The sequence below is a fragment of the Loxodonta africana genome, chromosome 16 (genome assembly GCF_030014295.1).
Source record: "Loxodonta africana isolate mLoxAfr1 chromosome 16, mLoxAfr1.hap2, whole genome shotgun sequence".
Classification (NCBI taxonomy): Eukaryota; Metazoa; Chordata; class Mammalia; order Proboscidea; family Elephantidae; genus Loxodonta; species Loxodonta africana.
The window spans coordinates 68,798,480-68,826,266 of NC_087357.1; the positions used below are offsets into that span (position 1 = coordinate 68,798,480).

Genomic DNA, 27,787 nt, shown 5'->3' on the forward strand with positions numbered 1-27,787 from the left:
ATACAGTCTCATTTCTCTACTTGAGCCAAGAAGCTCACTCCTCACCAGTATCATTATCTATCTTTAGTCTAGTCCAATCCCTGTCGGAAGAGCTATCATTATTATTCTTTAACCTTATTCTCTGGAAATACTAGCTAATGCAATCAGACAAGAAAAATAAAAAATGAGATGGTAGAAATATTTGCAAGGAGGTGTGTTCTAATTGAAAATGCAAGAAGTCTTATTGGCCCAGTGGTTAAGAACTATGGTGAGCTATGGCTGCTAACCGAAAGGTCTGCAGTTCAAATTCACCAGCTGCTCCTTGGAAACTCTATAGGGCAGTTCTACTTTGTCCTATAGGGTCGCTATGAGTCAGAATTGACTCAACGGCAACGGGTTTGGTTTTTTTTTTTTTTTGGATGGTACAAATGGTCTGCACTCAACTACTACCCTAAAGGTTGGTGGTTTGAACCCACCCAGCGGCACCCCAGAAGAAAAGCCCTGCTGATCTCTTTTCGTAAAGGGACCAAGAAAGTCTTATTGAGCAGTTGTAATCAGTAATATATGCTGTCTCCATGAGTCAGAATCGACGGCAACAGGTTTTTGTGTGTGTGTGTGTGTCTGATTGAGACTTAATAAAAGAGGACTGACAAGAGTAAAACTTAAATAGTCAGAGGAAGATGGAAAAGATTTGACTTCTGTGGTTCCAGGGACAGAGCTAAGATTTGAGCAGCTGGGAAAGGTCACAAGATCTCTGTTGCTGTAGTTACCCCAGCAGAAACCGAATACCATGTCAGGGTGCTATCAAGGGGATTTCCCTTGGGCTGGGAAGGATGCTAGAGGACTTCTGAGAGATGGCTCAGCAGTGGGGTCCTACGGCCCTAGCAGTGAGGGCACAACCTTCCCTGCCTTTGCTGAACAGGGATCTCCAGCCTATTCTCACCTAAGTGGGGCAGGGAAGGCCTATTGCTGAGCCAGCAGTCTGAGCAGAGAGAAGCTGACTCCCACATGTGCCCTTAAGCCAGGAGTCCCAGGAATGGGTGTGTCATCTTCAAATTGCAATCTATTCTAATCAAATGTCTCCCAAGGCGTGGTAAGTGTATGCTGGTGGTGCAATAGGTGAACTTGCCTGTCACAAGGATGACCAGTTTAAATTTTAATACTTCTTTATCTGCCAGGCGCTCCTTGGAAGCTCTATGGGGCAGTTCTACTCTGTCCTGTAGGGTCGCTATGAGTCAGAATTCACTCAACAGCACTGGATTTGTTTGTTTTTTTATTTAATTTTCTGTGTATGAGAAAGTTTTATAAATAGCACATCAAAACTACGATGCCATGGATACTGCTTAGGTCAAAACTGTATTTAAGTTAAAAAAAGGAGGTAAATTTAAAGAAACATTAAGCAATAGAACAGATGGTAAACAGCTGTACCAAATTCACGGTGGGGGTATGAGAACGGCTCGTGTTTGGCAACCAAGAGCTCTTGTCAGTGACTGAGAGTCAGGGCTCTGGAGTCTAACGGGCCTGGATTATAATTCTGGGGACATCACTTAGATTGTTCAGGATTCTTTTGATCATATATGACACACACACACAAAATCAACCACGTGATTAAGAAGGAATTTTATTGCCTCACATAGTGGAGAAGAATGGGGGAGAACCTGGAGCATCAGGTATGGCTAAATCCAAGGCTTTGACCCCATGGAATGATGATGACCGATGGTGGCTCCAAATTCACTTCTTTTACTGCTGTGACCCCAGCGTCAAGAAGCGATGTCATCCTTTCAAACTCCATCATCTCTCTTTCTACCCCAACGTCCAGACTGTGATTGGCCCAGCTTGGGTGACATGCTTATCCTACCCCTGAACGCATCACTGGGTCCAAGGGATGGGGTGCTCTGGTAGGGTAGAGCTAGGTTACATGTCCACTTTGGAGGAAAGGGGAGGACATCCTGGGCAGTCCCAAATAATGGCTACCACAGTAGCTAAGGAGACTGGATTCCAGGAAGGACTTAGAGTCGATGGGAAAAAGACTGGAGAGAAAAATCTGTCTTCCCGAGCACCCGGGAACATACTTTACCCACCCGGGAACATACTTTAAGCAGAGACAAAAAGGGAGGGGATAGGAGAACTTCCAGGGCTTGGAGCCAGAGAAAGCTTAGGAGGGGCTGGGAGTGGCCATGATGTCCTGACACCCAGGAAAGGTCATCTTGGTGCCCAAGTGGGTCCAAGCCACTGTGGACAGGGAACACTGCTAAACAGGGGATAGAGACCCTGCTGGAGATTGCAGTGCAGTCCAGCAGACCTTCCAGGCCACAGCCTAATAAGCAGGCCTGGACTCTAACCTGGGCAGGGTCTGAGGGCACAGGTGGTACCAGAAAAAAAGTAGACTCCAGGGCTCAGGTACAGGTGATGAGGAAGGCAAGCCTGAGAGCACTCACACTTCCACGAAGGCCATCGACGACTCTGTTGCTTTGTGACTTGTCTGGACCCTTCAGCTTCCCGCCTGTCTGAGGGCACACAGCAGCTCCTGGGTGTGTTTCTGTGGTTTAGCAGTGAATCCCTGAACACATGGCAAGACGATGCAGGCTTGTTTGGGAGACTATAAAGGGGGCCGGGGAATCAGAGCAGACCCTGTCTTACTCCACATCGCACAGGTAGGAGAAGAGGAACCAGGAGGAAGAGGGATGAAACAGCTGGAAATGAGAAATGAGTCAGTTTCTCCTGTTCTAGGGACATGTAGGGCTTGGAGTGTGGCTTGCACCATGGCAGCATGGCAGAATGAAGGCAGCCCTGGGTTTGAATCCTATTTATTGGCTTTGTGATCTTTGGCAAGTTTCTTTTGCTCTAAGTCTTGGATTTTCCACCTGTAAATGGTAGATAATTAGGTCCACCTTATGGGTCGCCTCGAGTGTTGAGTGAGGTCATGGTCACCCCTTACAACCCCAGCTGGACCAACCATTTTTTGCATTAAAGCCGTTTCACCTTTGCTTACCACAACATTCACTTCCACCATCTTTTTATGTATACATGGTTCAGTTCAGTCCCCTTACCTTTCCTGCTCCCCGTAGGTTGTGAGGCTGCTGAGAGAGGTCCCTTCACAACCTACCCTCAAATCTGTGGATAAGAAACCAGGGCCAGAAAGTCCTGTCTTTAAGCACAATGACAATCTGTGAAAAGGCCAGTCAGTCACACAAGCATTTTGCAAGGGGTTGCAAAAGCAAGCATGAGACAGAGAAAGCAAAATAATTAAACCTGAAGGGTGGACGGCCTAAGGAACTTTGAAGAGAGGTACACTCTGTGGAATAGGAAAACGACGAGAATCTGCAGTGATGAGTATTAATCTCGCAGCCATGTTTCCTGAAAATTTAAAGGTGATTTAGGAGGTTTACCTACAGGGCCAGGGCTTTTATGCCAACATATTCGGTTTGTTTTGGAAGCAGACGTTTCTAGAATATTTTTTAAAAATCATTGTAACGTTAGAGGAAAATGCTATTTACCACCACAACGGCCAAGGAGCATGGATCCTGTTCTATGAACAGACCTTCTCAGCCCCCTGGCGAGGTTGAACAGGTGAAAGCGGGGCTGGAAAGTCTGGGAATAGAGGCTGGTAGAAGCTGAATGGCTGTGTCGATAAAAGAAATTAATGTGCGTTTTCTACTGGCAAGCTGGTGCCAGGGATGAGGACAGAAGAGACAGGCGGCAAGATGGCAAGGGGCACAGTTGTTAAGTAGGGTGTTACAGCCAGGGAAACACCCCCACCAGACTTTGAAAAACCAGGTGATCTAATATTCAATGTGAAGCTGTTTGTAGATTCGTGGCAAGTCCCCATCCATCCCCTGATCCTGACTGAAGCCTGCTGCATGCAAAGTTTTGTGTGAATGGGATCTTTGCCAAAATCCAGAGGGACTGAATCCATCGGAAATGATGTGATGTGGACCAGGGCCAGCAAGGGTAAAATGGAGACATAATCCATGGGCCAAACTGAGTCAGAGACACAGGTGAGCACAAAATCCTAAATCCTCAACACTTACTGCCCTCCTCCCCTTTCCAGGGAATTTACAGAACTCTCATGAAAGACACTGGGCTTCCCAGAGGGTCAGCTCATCTTCTCCAGATGTTACAGAGGCACTCCAGCTGAAAGCCCGATCACATTTATAATGCCTGTTGCCTCCTTGATCTTGCCAACCATCATTTTGCTAACCTCTTACCTTTTCGGGAATGTAACCACAGCTTTTGGTGATGGTTGGTTTTTGTAAGGAGTCCCTGGGTGGCTGAAACGGTTAAGCATTTGACTACTAGCTGGAAGGTCGGCAGTTCGAACCCATCCAGAGATGCCTCGGAAGAAAGGCTTGGCTATCTGCTTCTGAAAGGTCACAGCCCTGAAAACACTATAAAGGACCCTGAAAACACTATATAAAAAAAAAATGGGGCAGTCCTATTCTGTACATATGCGGTTGCCATGGGTTGGAATCGACTCCATGGCAGCTAACAGTACGTAAGGCAGCAGACTGCAGTGGTTAGAAGCAGGGACACTGGAGCCAGATAGCTTGGGTTTGGATCTTGGCTCTGCAACTTCTTAACTGTGTGACTTTGGACAAGTTATTTCACCATTCTGGGCTCAGTTATTCATCTGTAAAATGGGGGTGATGATATAAATACTCCACCCGTAGGGTTTTCGGGAGAATCAAATATATTACTGCATATAAATTGTGTAGAACAATTCACATAGAGCTCATTACTAGTTATTACATAAGTCTCTGCATCCGTGCTGGCACACTCTAAAAAAAAAGCAAACCAAAGCAAACCACTGCCATTGACTTGATTCTGACTCATAGCAACCCTATAGGACAGACTATCCCATAGGGTTTTGAAGGCTGGTGGGTTTGAACTGCCGACATTTTGGTTAGCAGCTGAGCACTTTAACCCCTGTGCTGCCAGGGCTCCTTTGGCACATGGCAGAAGCCCAATAATGAGTAATGAGACTGCCTGTGGGTTCCCTGACCTCTACTCAGAATCCCGTGTCTTCGCTCCAGGAGGGGCATAGCCCCTTTCACAGGCTTCCTCAACAACCCTCTACGCTTGGGTTTTCTAGAACATAAGAGAACCAGGTAAGCCCTACGCTAGCAGTAGCACTGGGGCTTTCTCCAGGGGAGTGGGGCTGGCTCAGTGCAGCCCAACCCCTCTCTTGGAACAAACACACGCCATCTACTGATGGGAGAGCGGTACAGTCCTCTTTAAGGGAGGGTGGTATTTTATTTAATGGACTCTTTTATATTTTTTTTATGCAGTAGGAAAGCAGGTACTGCTCTTCAGGTGGTAGGGGCAAAGGTACTCTTGACTTTGGGGGCAGCTTTTGCAACCAGGGACCGCTCAGCTCTCTGCCTTCGGCTCCGATGCTTTGTCTTCTGAGTCTTGGCTTGAGTGCATCCGGAGAACTTCCGCAGTTCCAATGTACTCTGCGGGGAAGGGAGAGGCAGCAGACAGGAGAGGACAACAAGGAGGAGCCAGGCCCTGGCGGGAGCTGCCCCGGGGGCCCAGCAGACCCTTCCTCCCTGCAAGGCCACTGCCGACATGTGAGAGCAGGTTGGGGGCAGGGGAAGACACCTGGCTTAAGCTCAGCTTCTGCTCTCGGTTTTGCTGGTGACCCGGGACGAGCTGCTTCCCTTCTCTGAGCCTCACCACCACCCTCTCTCAAAAGGCAGGTAATAGATACCATATCAGTTAAGTTCCTACTCTCTGCCAGACACTGACAGCATGTGGGATCTCAGGCTGCCCACAGGGTCCTCACACTCTAGCTGGGTGGGAGGGGATGGGGCACATCTCGGATATCCCTTTACTACCTCCTCTGGCTAATCCCTGGGTGGCGGAAAGAGCTAAGCACTCAACTACTAGCCAAAAGATTGGTGTTCGAACCCACCCAGGGATGCCTGGGAGACAGGCCTGGTGATCTGCTTCTGAAAAATTTCAGCCTTGAAAACCCTATAGAGCAGTTCTACTCTGCACACATGGGGTTGCCAGGAGCCAGAATCTGCTCAAAGGCAGCTAACAGCAACTCTCCCTTCCAGTACCGCCCCCCCAACCCTCTCGGGCTACTGCTCAGCCTCCTTCCTGCTTCCCACCCCCATGGTCCATTCTCTACATTGCAGCCAGAGAGATTGTTTTAAAATGTTCCCGTGGCTCAGGGCACCCCACTGAGAGAGCCACCAGGCCCGTGTGAACCACCCCTGCTGCCCAGCTCAGTTCTTACCACTTTCCTGGCACAAGGCCTGGCTCCCTGGCACAAGGCCTGGCTCCCCGGCACACTTGCTCTTCCCCAAACACTCCAGGCTTGCGTGGCCTCTGCTTGCAGGGCCCCCAAACCTAGGTGACTGGATCTTTTCCAGCCTTCAGCTCCAGGAGCTCACTCCCCAACCCCCTCCCTCTTACCATCCATCACATCACCCTGCTTTATTTTCCTTCTAGCTCCTGTTCCCTTCAGATGGTTTTCTCGTGTGTTGTCTGCCCCCCTCCTCAATAGAAGTAAGCTCCAGGAGACAAGAAGTTGTCTGAATGCTTCCCCTGTCATTCGCAGAGCCCAGCATGGACTTTCCAAGGGGCACCTGGTGGACTCAAACTGGCCACGTTTTGGTTAGCAGCTGTAGCACTTAACCACCTCGCCACTAGGGTTTCCAAGCCCAGCACATAGTAGGTGCTAAACAAGTATTTGTTGAATGGTTGAACAAATGAATGAATGGACAAAATGAGCAACTTCCTTGGGCAGGGACCCACCTCCAAGGTGCTTTGACTACCTGAGGAATCTAGCAGGGAGCCCCCAGATGACCCACTGCGGGGAATCGTACCTGGCTTTTCGCTCTTTGGTACAGGTGGGCTCTTCGTCTTCTTCAGGGATTGACTACAAGCAAATGATAGGAGAGGCTGGGGAGTTGAGGCCGGAACGTACTCGGCAGAGTGCAAGGTGAGGAATGGGGTGCAGTCAGCTGTCCACTCCAGAGAGAGGCAAGAGTGGCCCCTCCTCGGGACCCCCAAAGCACCTTCCTATGGCTGTCACCAGGTGGACTTCCTGTCCCACTCCAAGGTAGACTCAGACAACTGTGACTCCATTGCCTCCCTCAACCACAGAGAACCAAGGCCTGGCAGATCCCTGGAGCTGTAAAGCGAGGCCCAGTCTGCTGTGTTAGAAGGTCTAGGAGTCTGCATTTTAACATGCTCCCAGGGTGACCCTGAGCCCTGCTAGGCTTGGGAACAATAGCTTTAGAGTCAGACAGGCCTGAGTCTGAATCCCAAATCTTTTGCTGACCAGTTGGGTGAACTTGGGCAGGTCATTTTCTCATGTAAAATGGATGCAATACTGTCTCAGTGGGCCACTGTGTGGACTAGAAAGATGTAAAATGCCCAGCGGCCAGGCAAGCAGAGTGGGAACTCCATATTGTGAGTTACATTGCTGACACTTGGGCCCTACTCCTCTGCTTTGTGAGGCCTTCCCTCACCTCCCTTCCCCCAATTTGTAATCGTTCTCACCTGAGCATCTAACACCCACAGAAAGGAACTTCTGCCTGCCTTGTGTTAGCATTACTTGTCTACCTGTGTCTCCCCACACCGAGGTTTTTGGGGGGCTAGACACATCTTATCCAGCCCTGCGCTGCTGCCACAGACATTGGTGACTCCCTCGGGCCTCCCTCGCAGCCAGCAGCTCTGAGTCTGGTCTGGCCCAGCAGGTCTTCCAGCTCCGTGGTAGGATTGGAGCCACCACCAGGCTCCCTTCTCTGGGCCCATCCCCTCACCTGGGAGGGCCTCTGGGAACAGAGGGCAGGTGAGGGGGGTGAAGCTTACCTGTAGTATTGCTGTTGCTTCTCTTGGGGTGTATCTTGAGCTTCTTGAAGTTGGTTCAGGAGTTTTTCTGTTGGAATGGAGACTAGGGGCTGGGGGAGAAGCTGAGCCACTGCTGTCTGCAGGAGCCCCAGCGCCAGGTCCTTTTCTGTAAGCACAGCCCCAGGCAAGTTTCTCAGGGCAGGACCCCGAGGGTGCCCTTCCTGCCCCTGAATGGGGCAGGGCCTTCAGTACTTCTGCCCAACCCTGTTCCAGCGCAGCTTTCTCTAACCCTCTCACCTTTTGCTCTGAGGTCCTCATGGGGGCAGAGCCCCAGCCCCCCACCACTCCCCTCTTTGAGTGCACAGTCATGTGTGTGCCTTGTTCCTGTGCCCCTCTGGGCTTCCTGGCCACCACCTGGCCCTCTCTGGGAAGCCATCAGGCCTCTTCCTTTGCTTTCCAGGAAGCTTTCTCCAATAAGCTCTCACTTTCCTCACCCCTCCCCTTCCACTTACTACCCCCCCGCCCCCATCGTCCCCTGCACACTGGATGTGGATTCTGGTGTCCATGAGCATATGTGTGAGTTCTTAGGTACGTGTATTTGTATCAGTGTGTCCCACAGTGGTGATGTGAGAGGCTGTGTAGGGCAAAGTCTGGCCCTTAGGTTTCTCCCTCCCAGCTGCCTAGGTGGGCTCAGCATGAAGGGGTCCCCTCAAAGACAGAGGTCATGGGAACCCTGCTGAGGAACGGGGGAGGAGAGACAGTGCCGTTGGCAGCTAGAAAGCGTTAGTTTGGGGCTCCAAATAAGAAGAGGCCCAGACTCCCTGTCATGGAAGCCAAGTGACATCAGAGTCCTGTGGAACCAGAGGAAGGACGGGACTTCAGCAGCTGCCCCCCTTACCCTTTGGGGGAGCAGAGAGGAGCCAGAACTGGATGGCGCTTAGTGAGTCTGTTTGCAGGATCTGGGAGAGGAGCTCCAGGATCTGCGGGCAGGCGGAGGGTGTGGTCAGTGGGCTGGTTAGCAGGTGTGGCCAGGAGCCCAGGTAAACCAGGCTTCAGAGGGCGTGAGGGCTACTCCTCCACAGCGGGCTCCCAGAGCCACATGCTTGGTTAAACTGCTCCCCACAACGGTCCCTGCTTCCCCTCTGCAAGGGACCTGGCGTGTCACAGAGGGCTATCCCTTCCAACAGCCCTGGAGAAGAATTCTTGGTCTCCCACAGGACAGGTGAAGATTGGAGGACATGTAGCAGGGAGCTTGTGGCAGGACTAGGCCTCAGAAACCAGATATGTGGACCCCTCACCCCTTCAGGAGTCTCCCTGGGGCCCCTCACTGGGAAGGCAAAGTCAGAGTTGGCCAGGCAGCCCCTCAGAGACGCACCGAGTCCAAAATGCCCCAGTCCTTGGCTTGGGGATTTCGAGAACCCCACAGATCTCCCCACCCTGAAGCTCCCCAAGTCTGGAAGTGTTGGCAAAGAGTTGAGGTGGTCCCAGTGGGTGGCCTGAAGGTCAGGGCTGTCTCGCTCTGTACATGACTTGGTTTGGGGCGCCTTCCTGCCGATCAGCGTGTACACTTGGCTCCCAGCCTCCTTCTTAGCCTTTGGCAACTTTGCCACTTCAAGGCCCATTTTCTCCCATGTTTGCCAGTCAAGGATCATTGAGAAAAGATCCGGCTCTGTCTTGGATGGGCTATGGGGGATCCCTAGGCCAGGTTGCTGGTGGCGGCAGTGGCTATGGCTGGCTGAAGTTGGGGTTCTCGGTGGGAGGTGGAACCCGTGGAGTCCTAGGAGAGTGGGGTTCCCTCAGTGCTTGGCAGCTAGTCTTCTCAGGACCCAGAGGGGCCTGTCTGTCCCCAGCAGGTCTGCCTTGTCCTTGGCAGACTGGTAAATGTCCAAGGCCTATCTCCAGGCCTGTGCCTGCTTGGGTGCCCACCCTCAGCCCCAGGTACCCACCCACTGTGGTTACCCACCCTGAGCTACCCTTGGGCCCTTCCCTGTTCTCCGCATCCAACTTACCTGCCCTGTGCCCCCTCCCCACGGAACCCGAGAACCTAATTCCAGGCAAGGTGAGGCGGCCCTATGGTGGAGAAAGTACTGTATTCTAGTCCCAGCTATGCTGCTCTCTCTCTCTGGGGACCTGGGCCAAGCAATGTCACCTGGCAGGGCCTCAGTCTCCCCACCTGTGGCATGGGGATCCCAGGCCCTGTCTGCTCTCTCTACTTCACTGGCCAGTTTTCAGTCTCCAAAGAGACCACATGCCTGGAAGCACTGGACAAAAAGAAAGTGTTGAGATGCTTGGCTCAGTGTCTGGAGACCATGTGTGCATTCGAACAGGGACGTTTGATGCCTTAACTCATGAGAATGAGCAATGGATTCATTTCAGGCCTTGATGGGGGAACTTGAACACGGAGCAGGTAGGCTTTGTGTTCTGCTTAAGCATAGGCCAGACTCCTTAGAATGTGGGGAGACAAGGCTGGGACCAGCCTTGCAGTGCTATAGGGTACAGCATACCGTCATGAGAACACACTAGGCAGGACCTTCAATCCCAACGCCTCTCATTCCACCTTTATAGCTCCCTTCACGAACCCATCAAATGCCACAGCTGGAGCAGACCTTCGATGATAATGTGTTTAGGCATCCCAGCTTGCACAGATGAGGAAGTGGAGTCCCAGAGAGGGGAAAGGACTTCCACAGAAAGAGAAGGGGCTATGCAGAAACCTGGAGACAGCAGGGGACTGGAGCCCAGGCTCCTGATGCCCAAGTCTGAGGTTTCTGAGTCTTAAGAAGTCTAAGGTGACAGTCTCCCGGGAGTAGCCACACCTTCAAGTAGTTTGTAGGCATCCTAGGTGGGAGAGGTGGGAGCAGGAACCACCCTAGTCTCCCAAGGGCCTGCAGTCTCCAGCCTTCCCTGCATCTCACCAGCAGCTCCTGGTCCTGCAGGACAAATGTCTGGACGCCTCCATCTCGGCCTGAAGGGTGGCTGTGCTGACCCTGGCGGGAGTTGCGGCGGCCGATGGCACGGGTGGAAGCTGGGATGAGCCTCCCAGTCTCAGCTGAGTACTTTGCTCCCTGCTCTCGCTGCAGCTCCTCCTTTTGCTGGAAGAAAAGTGGCAGAGACTCCGGGTATCAAGATGGGGAGGGAGAAAGCAGGGAAGAAATGAGGAGTCCAGGTCGCATCTCCAGGTGTCCTGCTGGCTCTCCCTCTACAGTGTCACCCTCCCTCCCTCCTGGACACAGCACCACAGCATTGCCAGGGACCTGAGGTATCATCCAGGGCATTCCACCTCATCCCAGATGCCCCCCTTCAGCATCCCTGACCCTCTCCCAGTGCAGAGTCCTTCTGTTATAACCAATCGCCACCAAGTCGATTTCAACTCGTGGTAACTCCATGTGTGTCAGAGTACAACTGTGCTCCACAGAGTTTTCAGTGGCTGATACTCGGGAAATAGACCACCAGGCCTTCCTTCCAAGACGCTCTGGATGGACCAGCACCTCCAACCTCTTAGCTGGCAGCCAAGTGCATTAAACATTTGTCCCACCTTCCGTTATAAAGACCCATTGCTGGGGAGCTGATTTCGACCCATAGTGAGTCTATAGGACATAGCAGAACTGCCCCACAGGGTTTCCAAGGCTGTAATGTTTACAGAAACTGACTGCCACATCTTTCTCCTGTGGAGCAGCTGGTGAGTTTGAATCACTGACTTTGCAGTTGGCAGCCAAGTGCTTAACCCCTGCATTACCAGGGCTTCCCTTCTGTTATAAAAACCCAAACCCGTTGCCATCCAGTGGATTCTGATCGACCCTATAGGACAGAGTAGAACTGCCCCGTAGGGTTTCCAAGGAGAGGCAGGTTCATTCAAATTGCCAGCCTTTTGATTGGCAGCCAAGCTCTTAACCACTGTGCCACCAGAACTCCCCTCTAAGGCTTAAACAAAAGCTCTTCCTCCTGGAAGTCAGCATCAGAAGTTTGAAAGCTGGCGCCCCCTGGTGGTCCTGCTTCCTCCAGGGCAGATCCTCCCTGCTGATCCCCCCACCCCCTCCATTAGAGATTTAGAAATAGTACCCTGTGCTAAAGCCCCCTGCCTACCTTAATTTCTAGCTCAGCTGCCTCCAGGTCCTTTCCACTCCCCAGCTTGGCATCTTTGCTTTGCCCTGGGAAACCCTCCCCTAGTCAGGCTTCTGGGCACAAGGTTGGGGGCTCCTGCCCTGCAATTTCACTTAAGACTGGTAATATCCATATCCACATTTTAAAGATAAGAAAACTGAAACCAGGACAGCTTAGCTGATTGGCCGTGAGCCTTCGGTGAGTCAGCCGCAGGGCAGGGACGGGAAGCCAGGCCTCCAATTGGCCATTCTGACTGCCCAAGACAAGGGGTGGGACCAGACCCAAAGGGCCAGGCCTGTCTGCAGATGGCATCCAGCCACCTTCAAGCTGCCTTCCAACTATCTTTACTGTTTAATCACCACATAGCCCTCAGGAGGTCACCCCCACCCTGTTTGAAAACCTGCAATGACTCTCCACTCCTTATGAGATTAGAGACTCAACTAAGCTCAGAATTTGAGTACAGGCATCTCCTCCTCACTTTCAAAGCCCTGCTCTCTTGCTATGTTATCCCCCATTGCTGCCGACTTATAACCTACACTTCTCTTTCCCCATCCCTGTGATTTTGTGCCAGTTGCCTCTGCCCAGAATGCTCCTCAATTTACTTTTAAACATCCCCCTTATATTTGAGGGCCCCCCAGTGCCAGCTCTTCTATGAATCATTCTTGGGTTCCATCACCTGGACACGTTCTCTCTCTCCTTGGAACTCCCACTGTGACTTTCCTCCCTTACATTTGTGTTCATGGGCACTCCTGCCCAGTACCAAGGGCAGAGCCTCAATCGGCTGGGTTGAACCTACTCTGGAGGGATTATTGTATTACAAAGGGATGGATCCATTTCACCTCGTCCCAGGCAAGCGCCTTAGTTCAGCACTCACCTCTTTGTTCTTTATCTCATTCTCCTTGGTGAAGATGGCCACCCGGGAAGCCAGGTCCTTTAACTCCCTCTTCCAGGTCTCTGGGAGGAAGACACAAGATCCTGCCAGCTGGTATCTGGGACCCCTCCTGCCTCCCCTCCTGGTGGCACCAGGTGATGAGAGGGATATGAGAGTGGTAAGTAGAGGGGGCTCCTCCTTCCCAGCCTCCCTGCCCTGCACCTTAAAGGGAAATGGGCAGGCGTGCCCTTCAGGAAGGAGGATTAGGGATTAGAAGATGTGTGTTTGTGTGCAGTTGCTCCAGAAGGGGCTGATGTTGAGGTCTTAGCCTGTGGTGTTACTGGGAGACACTGGGGAACATTTGGCTAGGTGTGCCTAGATGTGTGTGGTTTTGCTTCTTTGGGTACCTGTAGCCAGCACTGAGACTCAGCAGCTATAGCTGTGCCTGTTATTAAAATATTGCACTTGTTCCCCAGTAGGTTGGCAAAGAACCGCAGCCTCATGTCATCTGAATCTCTCTGCCCTGCACTGGCTGTGCCGGCTCCGCCCCAGAATCGCCCCACCTCAACTTGACTTTCCCACACCCCACTCTCTGAAAGGGCGAGGCCTGGCACAGCTGAAGCCTCCAGAAAGCTGCTTCAGCACTGTGCCCGATTGTTCTGTTTGGCCTGAGCATAGGGGTTACTAATACTTCCAATAGCCTTCCTGTCTATAGCTGTATGTCACATGACTGTTGCCCAAATCTGCTTACTACTCTTCAAATGCCTGGAATGCAAGCAGGGGTGCATTTCTGAAGGCTAGGACCTGGGGAGTGGGGAGTAATGCAGAGATGTATCTGCCCAAGGAGATGAGGAACAGAGTGGGGGCCCTCTCCTCCCCAGGCACTTGCCCAGGTGGGACAGCCCTCGTGAGCAGTGTGAGTTCTAAGGGAGGGAGGGTGTGTGGCCCAAGTACCCACCAGAAGAAAGCCGAGGGTCCCGATTGGACTGTGGGTCTCCAATGGGGACAGAGATGGTGGGCATCCCCATCAGACAGCGGGGTAAGATCAGGGCCGGAGGCAATGGGGCCAGAGAGAACTCGTCCCGGACAACACAGACGGGCTTCCCGGTGAGATCTGTGAAGGGTTAGAGGCTGTAGGAAGGGGACCTGGGTGGATCCCAGGAGCTCTGGATGGCAGGGAGGAGGCCAGTGGGCAGGGAGAGCACTGGCCCCACTTCGTTCAGTAACCACAGATCATTAGAGCTAGAAGAAGCTCCCAACTCTAACCACTTAGATCAGGCGCTTATCCTACCCGTGGGGACACTTAGCGTGGACAGAGGAAGGGACACATCAGGGTCATGCAGCCAGTCAGGCAGAGGTGAGATAAGAACCCAGGCTTCCTGGGACCCTAGTCCAGGGATCCCTCTGGCTTTCTGTGGCAGGGCAAAGAACTGCTGGTGTGAGTACCCAGGCAGGGCTAGGCCACTGAAACATGAGGACATGGGGGTGGGAGCATGAAGTCACAGTCGGTGATGGGAGGGCCAAAGGCTCAAATCACAGGGAGCCAGCTCTAGCTAGACCCTCTGTTACCCTGGGCAAAGCTGAGTGCGGGGCTGCCTGCAGGAGGTGGCAAGGCAGGTTTACTTGTGAGGTTTACTCATGAAGACCGGTCTGGCCTAAGGACCAGAGATTCCTATATGATGATTGAAATAGTTAAGCTTTGAGGACCAGCATGGTTAGGACTTAATGTGGTTGCTCACTCTCTCCTTCCTGAAGTACTTTCCTTCTGCTCCCAGGACACCCTACTCTTCTGGTTCTTCCTACTTCATCTCAGTGTTGGGGGTACCGAGGGCTCAGTCCACGGGCCCTGCTCTTCTATACTACATGAACTCCAGGATGGTCTCATCCAGCAGGCCACTTAAACACCATCTCTACTCCAACGGCTTGCACGCTTGCATCTCTCCCCTGACTCCAGGTCTAACTGCCTATACTCACCTCTACCTAACTGTCTAAAGGGAATCTCATAGTTCATATTCCACATGTCCAAGACACAGTTCCTGATTCCTCCGCCCTGTGCTGTACCACCCCTACCCCCACTTCTTTGTCGCAGTAAATACAACTCTGGTTTTCCAGTTGCTGGGGCCAGAAACCTTGACCCCTCGCCTGCAATCAATCGGCAATCCTCTCGGCCTTACTTTCTCTGTTTCTCTTGAAGAGGACCACTAAGTAACTCTTCTACTGGTATCTTCCTGGTCTGAGCCACCATCGAGACAGAGGCCAGGGTGACCTTGTTAAAATATGTCACTTCTATCACGTCTTTGCTCTTAATCCTCCAGTGGCTTCTACCTGACCCAGTGAGATGGCTTAATGATGACTACATTGGCCTACAAGGGCCACATAACCATCTCCTTTCTCCTCTCTCGTTTACTCTGAGTCCTTGATGTTCCTCAGCCAGAGCCAGTATGCTCCTGCCTCAGGGCATTTGCCTCAGGGCCTTTGTACTTTCTGTTCCCTCTGCCTGGGACATTCTTCCTCTTGATATCCACATAGTTCAGCCCTCTCTTCCTTTCATTCTTTGCTCAAATGTCATATTATTGGGCTGCCTTCCCTGAGTACCTTTTAAAACTAGAAATCTCCCCTCCCCAGCCTTGGCACTTAGGCACTCTGACACCTTCTCTATTTCCTATTCATTCCCACTGCCAGCTCCACGAGGGCAGGAACTATATTTTGTTCACTGTTATATCACCAGGACCAAGAAAGCGCCTGACCCATAGTTCACACTCAGTATCTGATGGACAAATGGCCAAGTGGATGAAATAGCCTGGTTTAGACAACAGAGCGCAGCTCTGGGGCAGACTTACAGCAGTTTCTCTGATTTGTAAAATGGGGAGAATCCTGCAGGGGGCGTGAGCCCTGTCCTTGGAGCCTGTGCCTCTCTCCAGCCCCCTCTGAGAAGGAGCCTGGACTGGCAACAAGGAGCACTGGCTTTGAGTCAGACTTGGCAACTTGGCAGCTCTGTGACCCTGACCAAGCTCCTGTCCTCTCTGGGGCATTGAAAACGGGCTGGGGTAAATACTCCCTTTCCAGTTCTCAGACCAGTTAGTGAGCCCCCACCACCACCAGCAGCCAGATCCAGCCCCAGCCCTACCTTGGATGTGGGTCACGTGCTGGGGGTGGGGGTGGTGCCGGGAGAAGAAGGAGTGGTGGCTGAGGCGCCCAAAGCGGTAGGTACCAGGGGTTTGGGCCTTGGGGGCCCTCACTGCCTCTTGGGTCAGCTCGAAATCCACAATGCCTGGAATCACCAGCTCCTTCTGTGGCCTGCTGTCCCCGTGGCTCCGTGGCCTGGACCCTGATTTCTTCTCTGTCTTCAGCTCAGCCTTTGGACTGAAGGAGAGAGTCAAGGAGAAGTGAATGGAGCTCAGAGCTTATTACAGAGTCCGTTCCTGAGACATTCTGAAATATAGTTTCCAGAGTTTTGTTAAACCCCCATGGTACACAAAACTCCCTCAGAATCCCTTCCCAGTTGGTGCAATCCAGTCCCAGTGACCCTCCTGTCCTAAGATGCTTTAGTAGGGAGCTAGGATTCATTTGAGAGAGCTCAGATGGAATATCCCAGGGCCCCAGTTTTCTCCCAAGACCATCTCTAAAGACAGAAAGAGAAGCCACAGACCCACCTACTTCATCCAAACACCTGGGATTGGAGCAAAGGCACCTTATATATACCCCAGTGGCAGGGGGCTGACCCCAGTAAGGGCCTCTCCCCCAGCCAAGCTGTTGGCAGCTAAGGAGAAGCCAGCTATGGGCTGTCACCCGCCCCCCTGCCCTCAAGGGCAGTCTTTGCCTAGACTCTGTGTCCAGAAGTCAAAACTGGAGCCAAGGCCAGACCACCTGATCAAGTTCTTTTCCTCTGGGAGCCCCTCCCAGGAGATGCAGCTCTTGGGGAGGCAGCTGTCAGGGCTGAGACGCTGCAGGGAAGCTTCAAGCTCTCGCTTCGCTGGTGAGAAGCCATCTCACGTTCCCTGTCCTCCACCCTGTACCCTTCCCATCCTGAGAGTGCCGAGCCTCTGCCCCAGCGGAAGAGGTAAGTCCAGCAAGGATGCAAAGATGGGGACTCCCCACCCAGGGTCTGGTGGGACCACCTGCCTGCTTGCTGTCTGCACTCCCTTCTCCCGGTGGCCCTAGCTGAAGGGAGGCCCTCTGGAGGAAGATGGTTGGATTCTGGATACGCTAAGCAAGGCATGCTGCCCCAGGACCCCGCAAGAACTTCGCTGACCAGGCCCCTGAGTTTCCTGTTCTGTTCTTGATTCACCTCTAAGGGACCTGGGGCTTAAACAAATAAAGCAAACCTTCTCTGAAAATCAGTTAGCTGGCCTCCTCTACCTGCAACTAATGGAGGAAATCACCCCCTGAGAAACGCTGGGATTCCTGTGTTCAGGACTTCTATTCCCCTGGCATCATACCACCTCCCTACCAAAGATGGGACAGCCCTTGATCCGGGCTATCTGGGCCTGAGAACCTACTGGGACTTGGCTGATGGCAGTGGAAGGTGAAAGAGGCCTGCTTCTCTTGGACACCTAGTCTGCTGCGTTCCACCAAGATCACTTCGTCTTTCACCTTTGCCGTGTTGCCCACCCCTGCATTATCGCCTTCTCAGTCATCCAGGCAGGCATTTGGGGCCTTACCTCATCAGTGGATGTTCAGTCAATTGGGTCCTGACCTCTGTAGCCATTGTAGGATTTCTAATGGAATAAAGACCAATGCACTTAATACCAGTGTTGAAGAAAATGTGGCCAGTGGGAACCCTCATGGAAGTGTAAATGGAGCAGACACTTCGAGGAAAAAATTGGCAGTATCTTGTAAAATTGAACATTTGCATATGCCATATCACCCATCGATTCTTCTCCCGGATATATATCCAAGAGAGAATCCTGCAGATGTGCAATAGGGACTATTTATAAGAATATTCATACTAACATTGCTCAAAATAGCAAAAACCTGGTGACCATCCCAATGGCCAATGGTAGGAGAATTAATAAATAAGCTGTGCTACATTTGCACCATGGAAATGAAAGAACCACAGCGACACACAAATACATGGATCGAACTTACAAATATAATGCTAAGCGAAGGAAAAAGCAAGTTCCTGAACCCTGTATAGTACAAGATCTTAAAAAAAAAGTTCCAAAGCAAGCAAAATTATCATAAATATGTGATAAAACTAAAAAAAAAAAAAAAGATGAGGAAATGCTAAATACAGAGTTCAGTTAGCGGCTATTTCTGAGAAAAGTGGGGAGATGGGGTAGGAAAGGAGCTGTCTTAGTTATCTAGTGCTGCCATAACAGAAGTACCACAACTGGATCACTTTAACAAAGAGAAATTTATTCTCTCGCAGTGTAGGAGCCCAGAAGTACAAATTTAGGGTGCCATCTCCAGGGGAAGGGTTTCTCGCTCTGTTGGGTCTAGGGGAAGGTCCTTGTCATCACTATTCCCCCAGTCTAGGAGCTTCTCGGAAACCCTGGCGGCGTAGTGGTTAAGTGCTACAGCTGCTAACCAAAGGGTCGGCAGTTAGAATCCACCAGGCTCTCCTTGGAAACTCTATGGGGCAGTTCTACTCTGTCCTATAGGGTCGCTATGAGTCGGAATCGACTCAACTGGCAGTTGGGTTTGGTTTTTTTTTTTTTAGGAGCTTCTCAGCACAGGGACCTTGGGTCCAAAGGACGCACTCCGTTCCCAGTGCTTCTTTCTTGGTGGTGTGAGGTCCCTTTCCTCACTGCTTGACTCTCTCTTTTATATGGCAAAAGAGATTGACTCAAGATACAACCTAATAGCAGTGGGATGCAAATCCCAAATTCTCATAAGACCAGACTTAATGGTCAGACTGAGACTAGAAGGACCCCAGTGGTCATGGCCCCCAGACCTTCTGTTGGCCCAGGACAGGAACCATTCCCAAAGCCAACTCTTCAGACATGGAGTAGACTGGACAATGGGTTGGAGAGGGATGCTGGTGAGGAGTAAGCTTCTTGAATCAGGTGGACACTTGAGACTATGTTGGCATCTCCTGCCTGGAGGGGAGATGAGAGGGTAGAGGGGGCTAGAAGCTGGAGAAATGGACAAGAAAAGAGAGAGTGGAGGGAGAGAGCGGGTTGTCTCATCAGGGGGAGAGTAATTGGGAGTGTGTAAAGCAAGGTGTATATGGGTTTTTGTGTGAGAGACTGACTTGATTCGTAAACTTTCACTTAAAAAAAAATTATAACCCCCTCCAAAATACAACCTAATCTTGTAGATTGAGTCCTGCCTCATTAACATAACTGCCTCTAATCCTATCTCATTACCATCATAGAGGTTAGGATTTATAACATATAGGATAATCACATCAGATCACAAAATGGAGAACAACCAACCACACAGTACTGGGATCATCACCTAGCCAAGTTGAACACGTTTTGGGGGGACATAATTCAATCCGTAACATTCCATCCTTTGGTCCCCCAAATTCATGTCCTTGCCATATGTAAAACACTTTAACCCATCATCTTATCCCAAAAGTCTTAAATCAACTCCAAGTGTAAATACCGTCCTGGGGCAAAATTCCTCTTCATTTGTGAAATCCAGAATACAAGTTATTTGCTTCTAAAGTACAATGGTGGAACAGGCACAAGGTAGATATTTCCAAAAGGGAGAAATTGGAGGGAAAGAGGGGATAATAGGCGCTAAGCAATTCAAATACCCAGTAGAACACATTACATTAGCTCTCAAGGCTTGAAAATAACTCTCTGTTTTCTGACACCACTTAGGCAAAGACCCTGCCCTCCAGGCTCTGGGTGTTGGCCACACTGTCCAGGTTCTGGGTGTAGACCCCTCAGCCCTGGGCTTCACCTCAGCCTTCCAGGCCCACTGGGATGGCAACTGTGCTCCCTTGGATGTGGGCAGCCCTATTCTCCTAGTCTGTCTGAGTAGCGAGCCTATCTCCTTACCCCTGACAGGCCCAGTTCTTCTGCCCCTTGAGCATGGCAGCCCCACCCCATGAGCTTTGGACGGTAGATCTGGCCCCATTCCACTGTCACAGGTAGAAGGCAACCCCACACCCTGGAACCAAGTTGATAAAGATCTGACTTTTTGAAAACTAGGAGGCTGCGGCCCCACCTTTGGAGACCCAGCAGGCTATGGCTCTGCCCTTTGAGACCCCAGAGATTGAGGCCCTACCCTCTGAGATGGAGGCAGCTCTGCTTCCTATGCTCTTTCTCTCTTCAGCTTCTGCTTCCTGGCTCCAGGGCCTCTTGCTCTGAAGGTGCTCAGCTATCTTGCACTGTGGGTTGGCTCCAGCACTGTCTCACGCTGGCCTCCTGGTTCTGCTGCTGCTGCTTCTCACCATCTACACTGTCTCCAGTGTTACAGCTCTCCTTACTTCCTTCAGAGCCCTCACCAGAATTGCCTTTGATATCCATAGTTCCACCACCAACAGGCTGTTTAAGGCAATCTAGGCTTTTTGCTATTAGGCACTTGAAACTCTTTCAGCCTCCACCTGTTACTCAATTCCAAAACCCCTTGCATATTGTAGGTATCTGGTAGAGTAGCACCCCATTTCTGGTACCAAATTCTGTCTGGTACCAAATGAATGGCTTTAACAAACAGAAATTTATTCTCTCACAGTTAGGAGGCTAGAAGTCGGAACTCAGGGCGCCAGCTCTAAAGGAAGACTTTCTCTCTCTGTTGGGTCTGGGGGAAGGTCCTTGTATCAGTCTTCCGGTCTAGAAGCTTCTCAGTGCAGGGACCCTGGATCCAAAGGACGTGCTCTGTTCCTGGTGCTTTTGTCTTGGTGGTACGAGGTCCTTCTCCTCTCTGCTCGATTCTCTCTTTTACATTTCAAAGAAATTAGCTCAAGATACAACCTAATCCTGTAGATTGAGTCTTGCCTCATTGACATAACTGCCTCTAATCCTCCTCATTAACATCATTTAAAAAAAAGAAAAAGAAGTTGCCATTGAGTCGATTCTGACTCATAGTCACTCTATAGGACAGAGTAGAACTGCCCCATAGGGTTTCCAAGGAGCACCTAGTAGATTCGAACTGCTGACTTTTTGGTTAGCAGTCGTAGCTCTTAACTACTACGCCACCAGGGTTTCCACATTAACATGATAGAGGTTAGGATTTACAACAAACAGGATAATCACATCAGATTACAAAATGGTAGACAACCACACAGCATTGGGAATCGTGACCTAGCCAAGTTGACACACATTTTCGGGGGACACAATTCAACCTATAATAGGAGCTCATAAGGATATGTGTTGTTGATAATGTCCTATTTCTTGGTTTTGATGGTGCAATTATTTGTGCTCATTATACTATTAAATAAATTAAGTGGGTGAGATGATAGGTGTCAAAACGAAGAATTGTGATTAATCTCAATCTAGGGATCTGAAAAAATTTTGTGTGTGTGTATATCCAACTATACCACAAACCGCTAGAAGAATGAACAAATCTGTCTTAGACGAAGTACAGCCAGTATGCTCCTTAGAAACAAGGATGACGAGACTTGTCTCACAATGTATCTTGGACATGTTATCAGGAGGGACCAGTGCCCAGAGAAGGACATTACTCTTGGTAGAGGGTCAGTGAAAAAGAGGAAAACCCTCAACAAAATGGATCGACACAGTGGCTGTAACCATATGCTCAAACATAGCAACGATTGTGGGGGTGGCGCAGGACCAGGCAGTGTTTCATTCTGTTGTACATAGGGTCACTATGAGTCGGAATCGACTCAACGGCACTGGGTTTGGTTTTTGGTTTTTTATGGACATCCCTGATGATGGGGGCTGGGCTCTAGAGTACAGAGATGCTGCAGGCTTGGGGACAGGAAGCCCCAAACTCCCCTACCTCCAGGGAAAGGTACTCTTTAGAACAGAAAATTCCAAACGCTTTTGACTGTGATGACAGTAAGAAATTCCTTTTCACATCATGACTTAATTCACACATGCATGTGCTCATGCTTGTGTGTGTGTACAAAACTGCAACAAGGATGCTCTGAAGCTATACTCACCCTCCCTGCATGTGAGGCACACTGACACTGTGATCCTAGTTTTTCTGTTTTGGTTTTGTCAATTATAGATTTGACCCATTAAATTGACTTTATAAGCCACTAATGGGTCACGACTCACAGCTGCTGTAGAGAGGTCAACAGGGACTCTTGGAGCAGGACAAGCCAGGCCCCACTGTGCTGCCCCTGCTCTGCCCCTTCATCTCTCCCCCTGGTCCCTGTGTGGCTAGGCACCAGAGGTCTGAATGTTCACATCAATCCAGAGACACAGCCGCCCTCTTCCCCACCTCCACCTCTCTGGGCCCGACCCTGTGGCCTGGCTACGTGTTCGTTTCCTCCCAGGGAGAAGTCTCTGGACTCACCAAGGAATGTGCCCACTATAGCATGTGGGGGAGAAGCCCTGCCGCCTGAGCAGGAGCCAGAGGACAAATCAGCATGAAGGCTCCTGGGTTCTGTGGGCAGCTCTGCCTGCTTTGTGACTGTACTCAGCTCAGGGGTTGCTAGGTTACCCCTTGACAACTCCCCACCACCCCTCTCCCTCACCCCTCACCCAGCTCCTTTCTCCCCTTCCTGGCTTGAGGAGGAGCTTCTGTCTCCCTCCAAGCTTCCTCTCTACGTGGCATCCAGAGTTTTCGAAGGGGACCAAGGGAGAGAGCCAGAGACTGGGGTTGGTTTTGCCAGTGAGACGCAGGCAGAGAGAAAAACTGGCAAAGATCACTGGTGAGGCTGGACCCCTGCTTTTTCAGCCTGACCAGGCCTGGGCGAAGGCAGCTGAGGCTGTGTAGGGGTCTGCCTACATGATCCCTGTTTCTGGGGACTGATTTCCAGAGGGGTATTCCTTAGATGGAGAGGACAAGACTGCCTATGGGACCCAGGGCTGTCCCTCCAGCCCCATTCTAGGCAGGACACCTAGGTGGGACGAATCTGGGTTTTCAGTTGTACAGGGCTCTGTCTGGATTCTGACACTTCCTAGGTGTGTCACCTTGGGTAAGTCACCTGTACTGACAACAATGCAGAATAGGGAAAGGAATCCTGGGTTCAGATGTCAGCTCTGCTACTTCCTATCTGTGCGACCTCAGATGATTTACTGATGTCTCTGAGCCTCTCAGTTCCCATATCTCTAAAGTGGAGGTGATCCAGCACTTATCCTCAGGCGATTATTGGGAAGATCAAGTCCATTAATACACACTAACGTGGTTAGTTGGTATAGGATCGGGCAACATTTTGTCCTGTTATACATATGGTCGCCATGAGTTGGAGTTGACTCGACGGCAAATAACGACAACAAAGTATTTAGAACAGTGCCTGGCAACAAGTACTATCTCTTACTATTATTACCTTCCCAGGGCCCGTGAAATGAGGCACCCTCACCTTCTGCTGGGTTTGTTGCCAAGGACAAACAAGCTAAGGGAATGACGCATGCAGTCATATGCCTGGTATGCAAGAGATGCTCAAAAATAAGAATTTTTAACCACGATTATTGATAACTTGATGGAGGTAGAATTATACGGTGGGATGAGTCCTTAGTTTGAGAATTACCGTAGGTAATTCACTTCACTTCCCTGAGGCTCATCTTGGGCATCTGTAAAATAGGGGTCAGAATAATCCTCAGCGTATAGGGCTGTGATGGGGTTAGAGACCATGAGGCCTGTAAACAGGCTCTATAAACTCTAAGACAGTTTGCAGACGGTGCCAGATGCTGTTGTAGTAATGAAGCCCATGGCCCTCAAAACTAATGAGGACTGAGTGTATTCGAGTGTCTTTTTTTTTTTTCTTAGCACCCCCTCCCTCTGCTTCACTTTGTGCCCTGAGGCTTCTAGACTCTGAGTCTTCCCCAGGGGGAGCAAAGAAAAGAAAGAGTATGGCTGCAGGTGCAACCCCGGGCCTTCAAAAATTCTGTACCTCCCAGGGGAGAGGGGGAGATGCAAACTACTGTGGTGTCCCATCAAAGTGGCCTCTGATCGTGACCTGCCGCCAAAGCGTCTCCATCCACACAGGTCAGAATGTTGCCTGCTTAAACTCTGGCTTTTCCTGGGCTTGTCTCTACAAGAAAGAGATGACCCCTTTGAAGCCATTCTGAAAGCCCCCCTCTTTCATGCTTCTGGGAATCTGGGGAACTTTTCTGATAAGTAATACTATGTTTGAAAGAAGAGAGGACTTTCTTCCCTCCTGGCCACCCCCTCCCTGTGGCTTTCAGCACTCCTGAGGGAATTTCCCACCGCATGAGCCGTGAGAGATGAAAGTAAAACCCACCCACCCTTCCCACCACAGCCTCTCAATGCCTTCACTTTAGTGTTTAGACCTGAACAGCTGCATTCGGATTGCAGTTGGGGGGGTGGGGGGGGTGGGGATGTAGGAGATGTCTTAGGAAATGTCTTCAACCCGAGAAGATTTAATAAAAGAAGAGCTGAGGAAACCCTTCAAAAACAGGAGAGAGACTGTCTGCCTGGGAACGGTTTGAGGTACAGGCCTCTTCCCTGGATGTCCTAGTTAGATGAGAAGCATTATAGACTCTGAAATGCTTCTTACAGGCCAGGCACTGTGTGAACTCTTTATATCACTTAACTCTATAGATGAGGAAATTAATGATTGGAGAAATCCACAGTCAGTTATGTTTTTTGCCGTTGAGTCGGCTCTAACTCATGGTGACCCCACGTGTGCAGAGTAGGACTACACCACGGGGTTTCAAGGCTGTGACCTTTTGGAAGCAGATTGCCAGGCCTGTTTTCAAGGCATCTCTGAGTGTGTTTGAGCCGATAACCTTAAGGCTAATGGTCAAGTGCTTAGCCGTTTGCTCTCTATCCAGCCACCAGTTATACGCATTGCAAACATATCTTCCCCTCTGTGGCTTGCTCTTCTTCCTCTTTTTTTTTTTAACACAGAAAATTAGTTTCCAATTCAACAGTTCACACACAAATCGTTCCTTGACATTGGTTGCTGTCCCGGCAATGGCTCAGCACTCTTCTCACTTCTACTCTGGCCTCCCCATTTCCATCCCTCCAGTTTCCCTGCCCCTCTTTGCCTTCTCATCTTTGCTTTTGGGCAAATGTTCTCCCTTTGGTTTTGTATAACAGATTTTTCTTAGAAGCACATTCTTCCCGAGTGTCATTGCTTATTTTATAGGCCAATCTAATATTTGGCTGAAAGGGGACCTCTGAGACTGGCTTCAGTTCCAGGTTAAAAGGGTGTCTTAGGATGATAGTCTTGGGGGTTCCTCCAGCCTCTATCATTCCAGTAAGACAGTTTTTTTTTTTTTTTTTAATGAATTTGAGTGTTGTTCTACATTTTTCTCCTATTCTAATTAGGACCTCGTGTTGTGTCCCTGATCAGAGTGATGGGTAGCGGTAGCCGGGTACCATCTAGTTCTTCTGGTCTCAGGCTAGAAGAGGCTGTGGTTCACTTGGACCGTTAGTTCTGTGGACCAGTTTCTTCCTTGAGTCTTTGGTTTCCTTCATTCTCCTTTGCTCCAGACAGGAAGAGACCAATAGTTGTATCTTAGACGACTGCTCTCAAGCTTTCAAGACCCCAGATACTACTTGCCGCGCTAGGATGTAGAACATTATCTTTATGAACTATGCTGTGCCAATTGACCTAGATGTCCCCCAAAACTACAGTCCTTAGCCTTCAAGCCCAGTAACTCAGTCTCACAAGGTGTTTGGATACGTCTAAGAAGTTTTCATAGCTGTGCCCCCATGTGCTTTATTATATTTATGAATACACATGCAACACGTACAAATACGTATATACAAATACCCACAATTATACCCATGTATGCACTTGCATGCCCTCCCATGTGCCCCCCCCCCCCATAGCATGCATATCTACCTATGTAACCACTCACAAATTTTTGGATGCCATTACTGTTGCTGCAGAATCCTACACGGTATGGTAGTTACCGTAGTTGGCCTTTATTCTCGCGTACCTCTCAGTGTCCTCATCTGCCTTGGTTATGTTGTGCTGACGTCCCTCGTATGTGTATTGCCTTTCCCTTCAACTGAATTAACACGTGCCTACTATCTTGTAAGTGATTATCCCTCCCCCTCCCATCCCAGGTAACGACCAAAGAACGTTGCTTTCTGTGTATAAACCTTAACTGTTTATAAAAATGGTGTCCTACAGTATTTCTCCTTTTGTGATTGACCTATTTCACTCAGCATAACGTCCTCCGGATTCATCTATGTTATATATAAGTTGTTTCACAGACTCATCATTATTCTTTATCGTTGCATAATATTTCGTTGTATGAATGTACCACAATTTGTTTATCCATTCATCCGTTGATGGACACTTAGGTTGTTTCCATCTTTTGCTATTGTAAATAATGCAACAGTGGATACAGGCATGCGTGTATCTATCCATGTCACTGCTCTTAATTCTCTAGGATATATACCTAATAGTGGGATTGCCGGATCATACGGTATTTTTATTTCTACTTTTCAGTACGCGCCATACCATTTTCCATAACAGTTGTACCATTTTACAATTTCACCAGCATTGTATAAGAGTTCTAATCTCCGCACAACCTCGCCAGCATTTGTTCTTTTCTGTTTTTTGATCAGTGCCATTTTTGCAGGGGTGAGATGATAAATTGTAGTTTTGATTTTCATCTCACTAATGGCTAATAATTGTGAACATCTGTATACTAAGTGTCTTTGTTAGCAGCCTGAATGTCCTCTTTGGTAATGCATCTGTTCATGTCCTTTGTTCATTTTTTTTTTTCAATTGGATTGTCTTTTTGTTGTTGAGGTGTTGAAGTTTTCTATATATTTTAGAGATTAGACTCTTATTAGATATGTCATTGCCAAAATTTTTTTCCCAGTCCGTAGGTTCTCTTTTTACTCTTTTGGCAAAGGCTTTTGATGAGCATTCATATTTAATTTTTAGGAGGTCTCAGTTATCTAGTCTATTTTCTGTTGTTTGTGCATGTTTAGTTATGCTCGATAGTCAATTTATGCTGTAAATTTGGACCCCTACCTTTGTCTCTATGTTGACTTCCAGGAGCATTTTAGTTTTAGGTTTAACTTGTAGGTCTTTGATCCATTTTGAGTTAGTTTTTGTGTATGATATGAGGCACGGATTCTGTTTTATTTTTCTGCAAATGGATATTCAGTTCTGCCAGCACTGTGTAATATGCCATATAATATACCACAAATACCATATAATTCTTTTCTTGCTAATATTTTGTTACAGGTTTTTATATCTACATTTATAAGGGAATTGGTCTGTAGTTTTCAACTACTATTTCTCTGAGTACTTTTTCAGCCCTACTCTCTTTCTCCTATTCTTCTGGGACTTTGATAACCTGAACGTTAGATCTTTGTTATAATTTCATAGGTCCCTGAGGTTCTGTCTATTTTTTTAAAATCTGTTTTCTCTCTGTGTTCAGACTTGGTAATTTTAATTGTTCTATCTTCAAATCCACTGATTAGTTTTTTTCTGCCTCCTGTATTCTGCAACTGAGCACACCACTGAGCTTTTTATTTAGATTATGGTATTTTTCAGTTCTAAAATTTCCATTTGGTTCTTCTTTATATCTCCTATTTCTCTACTGAGGCTATTTCTTTGCTGAGGCTTTCTATTTTTCTCATTTGTTTCAAGTATGTTCTTGATTGCTTGTTGAAGCGTTTTTGTTATGGCTGCTATAAAATCTTTGTCAGGTAATTCTAACACCTCTGTCGTTTCAGTATTGGCACCTTTGGGCTTTTCTAGGAATTTTTCTGCATCACCTACATTTTCAATTTTATTGCGTTAAGGTCATAATATCCTCATATTATCTTTATAATGTCTCTAGGAACTATAGTTATGGTTCTGTTTTTATTGCTGATATTGGTAATTGGTTAAATATTTTTTTTTCTTCTTGGTCAGTCCTGCCAGCGGTTGTTATTTTTATAGTGTTTTTTAAAGAACCAGTTTTTGGGCTTTTGGCTCTCTTATTTCTTTCCTTCTACTTTCTTTGGATTTAGTTTGTCATTCTTTTTATAATTTCTTGAGATGAATATTTAAAACAACTTTCA

At 49.2% G+C, this 27,787-nt stretch overlaps 1 protein-coding gene across 2 annotated transcripts; it reads right to left on the bottom strand.

Moving 5' to 3' along the window:
- Nucleotides 1-5,068: 5,068 nt before the first annotated feature.
- Nucleotides 5,069-17,465, bottom strand: TBATA (thymus, brain and testes associated). Of its 2 annotated transcripts, XM_023547043.1 has the most exons (10): nucleotides 17,419-17,465; nucleotides 15,885-16,120; nucleotides 13,716-13,871; nucleotides 12,761-12,840; nucleotides 11,442-11,450; nucleotides 10,701-10,877; nucleotides 8,687-8,768; nucleotides 7,810-7,954; nucleotides 6,819-6,871; nucleotides 5,069-5,435 (listed from the first exon to the last, which is right to left on the bottom strand). In XM_023547043.1, exons 1-10 carry the CDS (start codon nucleotides 17,463-17,465, stop codon nucleotides 5,350-5,352), a joined length of 1,071 nt encoding a protein of 356 aa, XP_023402811.1. In that variant the 3' UTR covers nucleotides 5,069-5,349. The 2 variants fall into 2 exon arrangements, with proteins under 2 accessions (XP_023402811.1, XP_003409362.1); XM_003409314.2 differs by lacking the exon at nucleotides 11,442-11,450 and having other exon boundaries at nucleotides 12,755-12,840.
- Nucleotides 17,466-27,787: the final 10,322 nt, after the last annotated feature.

Excerpts from the sequence above, each read along its gene's own strand:
- TBATA (XM_023547043.1), bottom strand. The coding sequence starts at position 17,465 with ATGGCTACAGAGGTCAGGACCCAATTGACTGAACATCCACTGATGAG. Across the intron at positions 16,121-17,418 it reads ACTGAACATCCACTGATGAG|TCCAAAGGCTGAGCTGAAGA; the intron begins GTAAGGCCCCAA and ends TCTCTCCTTCAG. Across the intron at positions 8,769-10,700 it reads TGCAGGACCAGGAGCTGCTG|ATCCTGGAGCTCCTCTCCCA; the intron begins GTGAGATGCAGG and ends GCCTGCCCGCAG.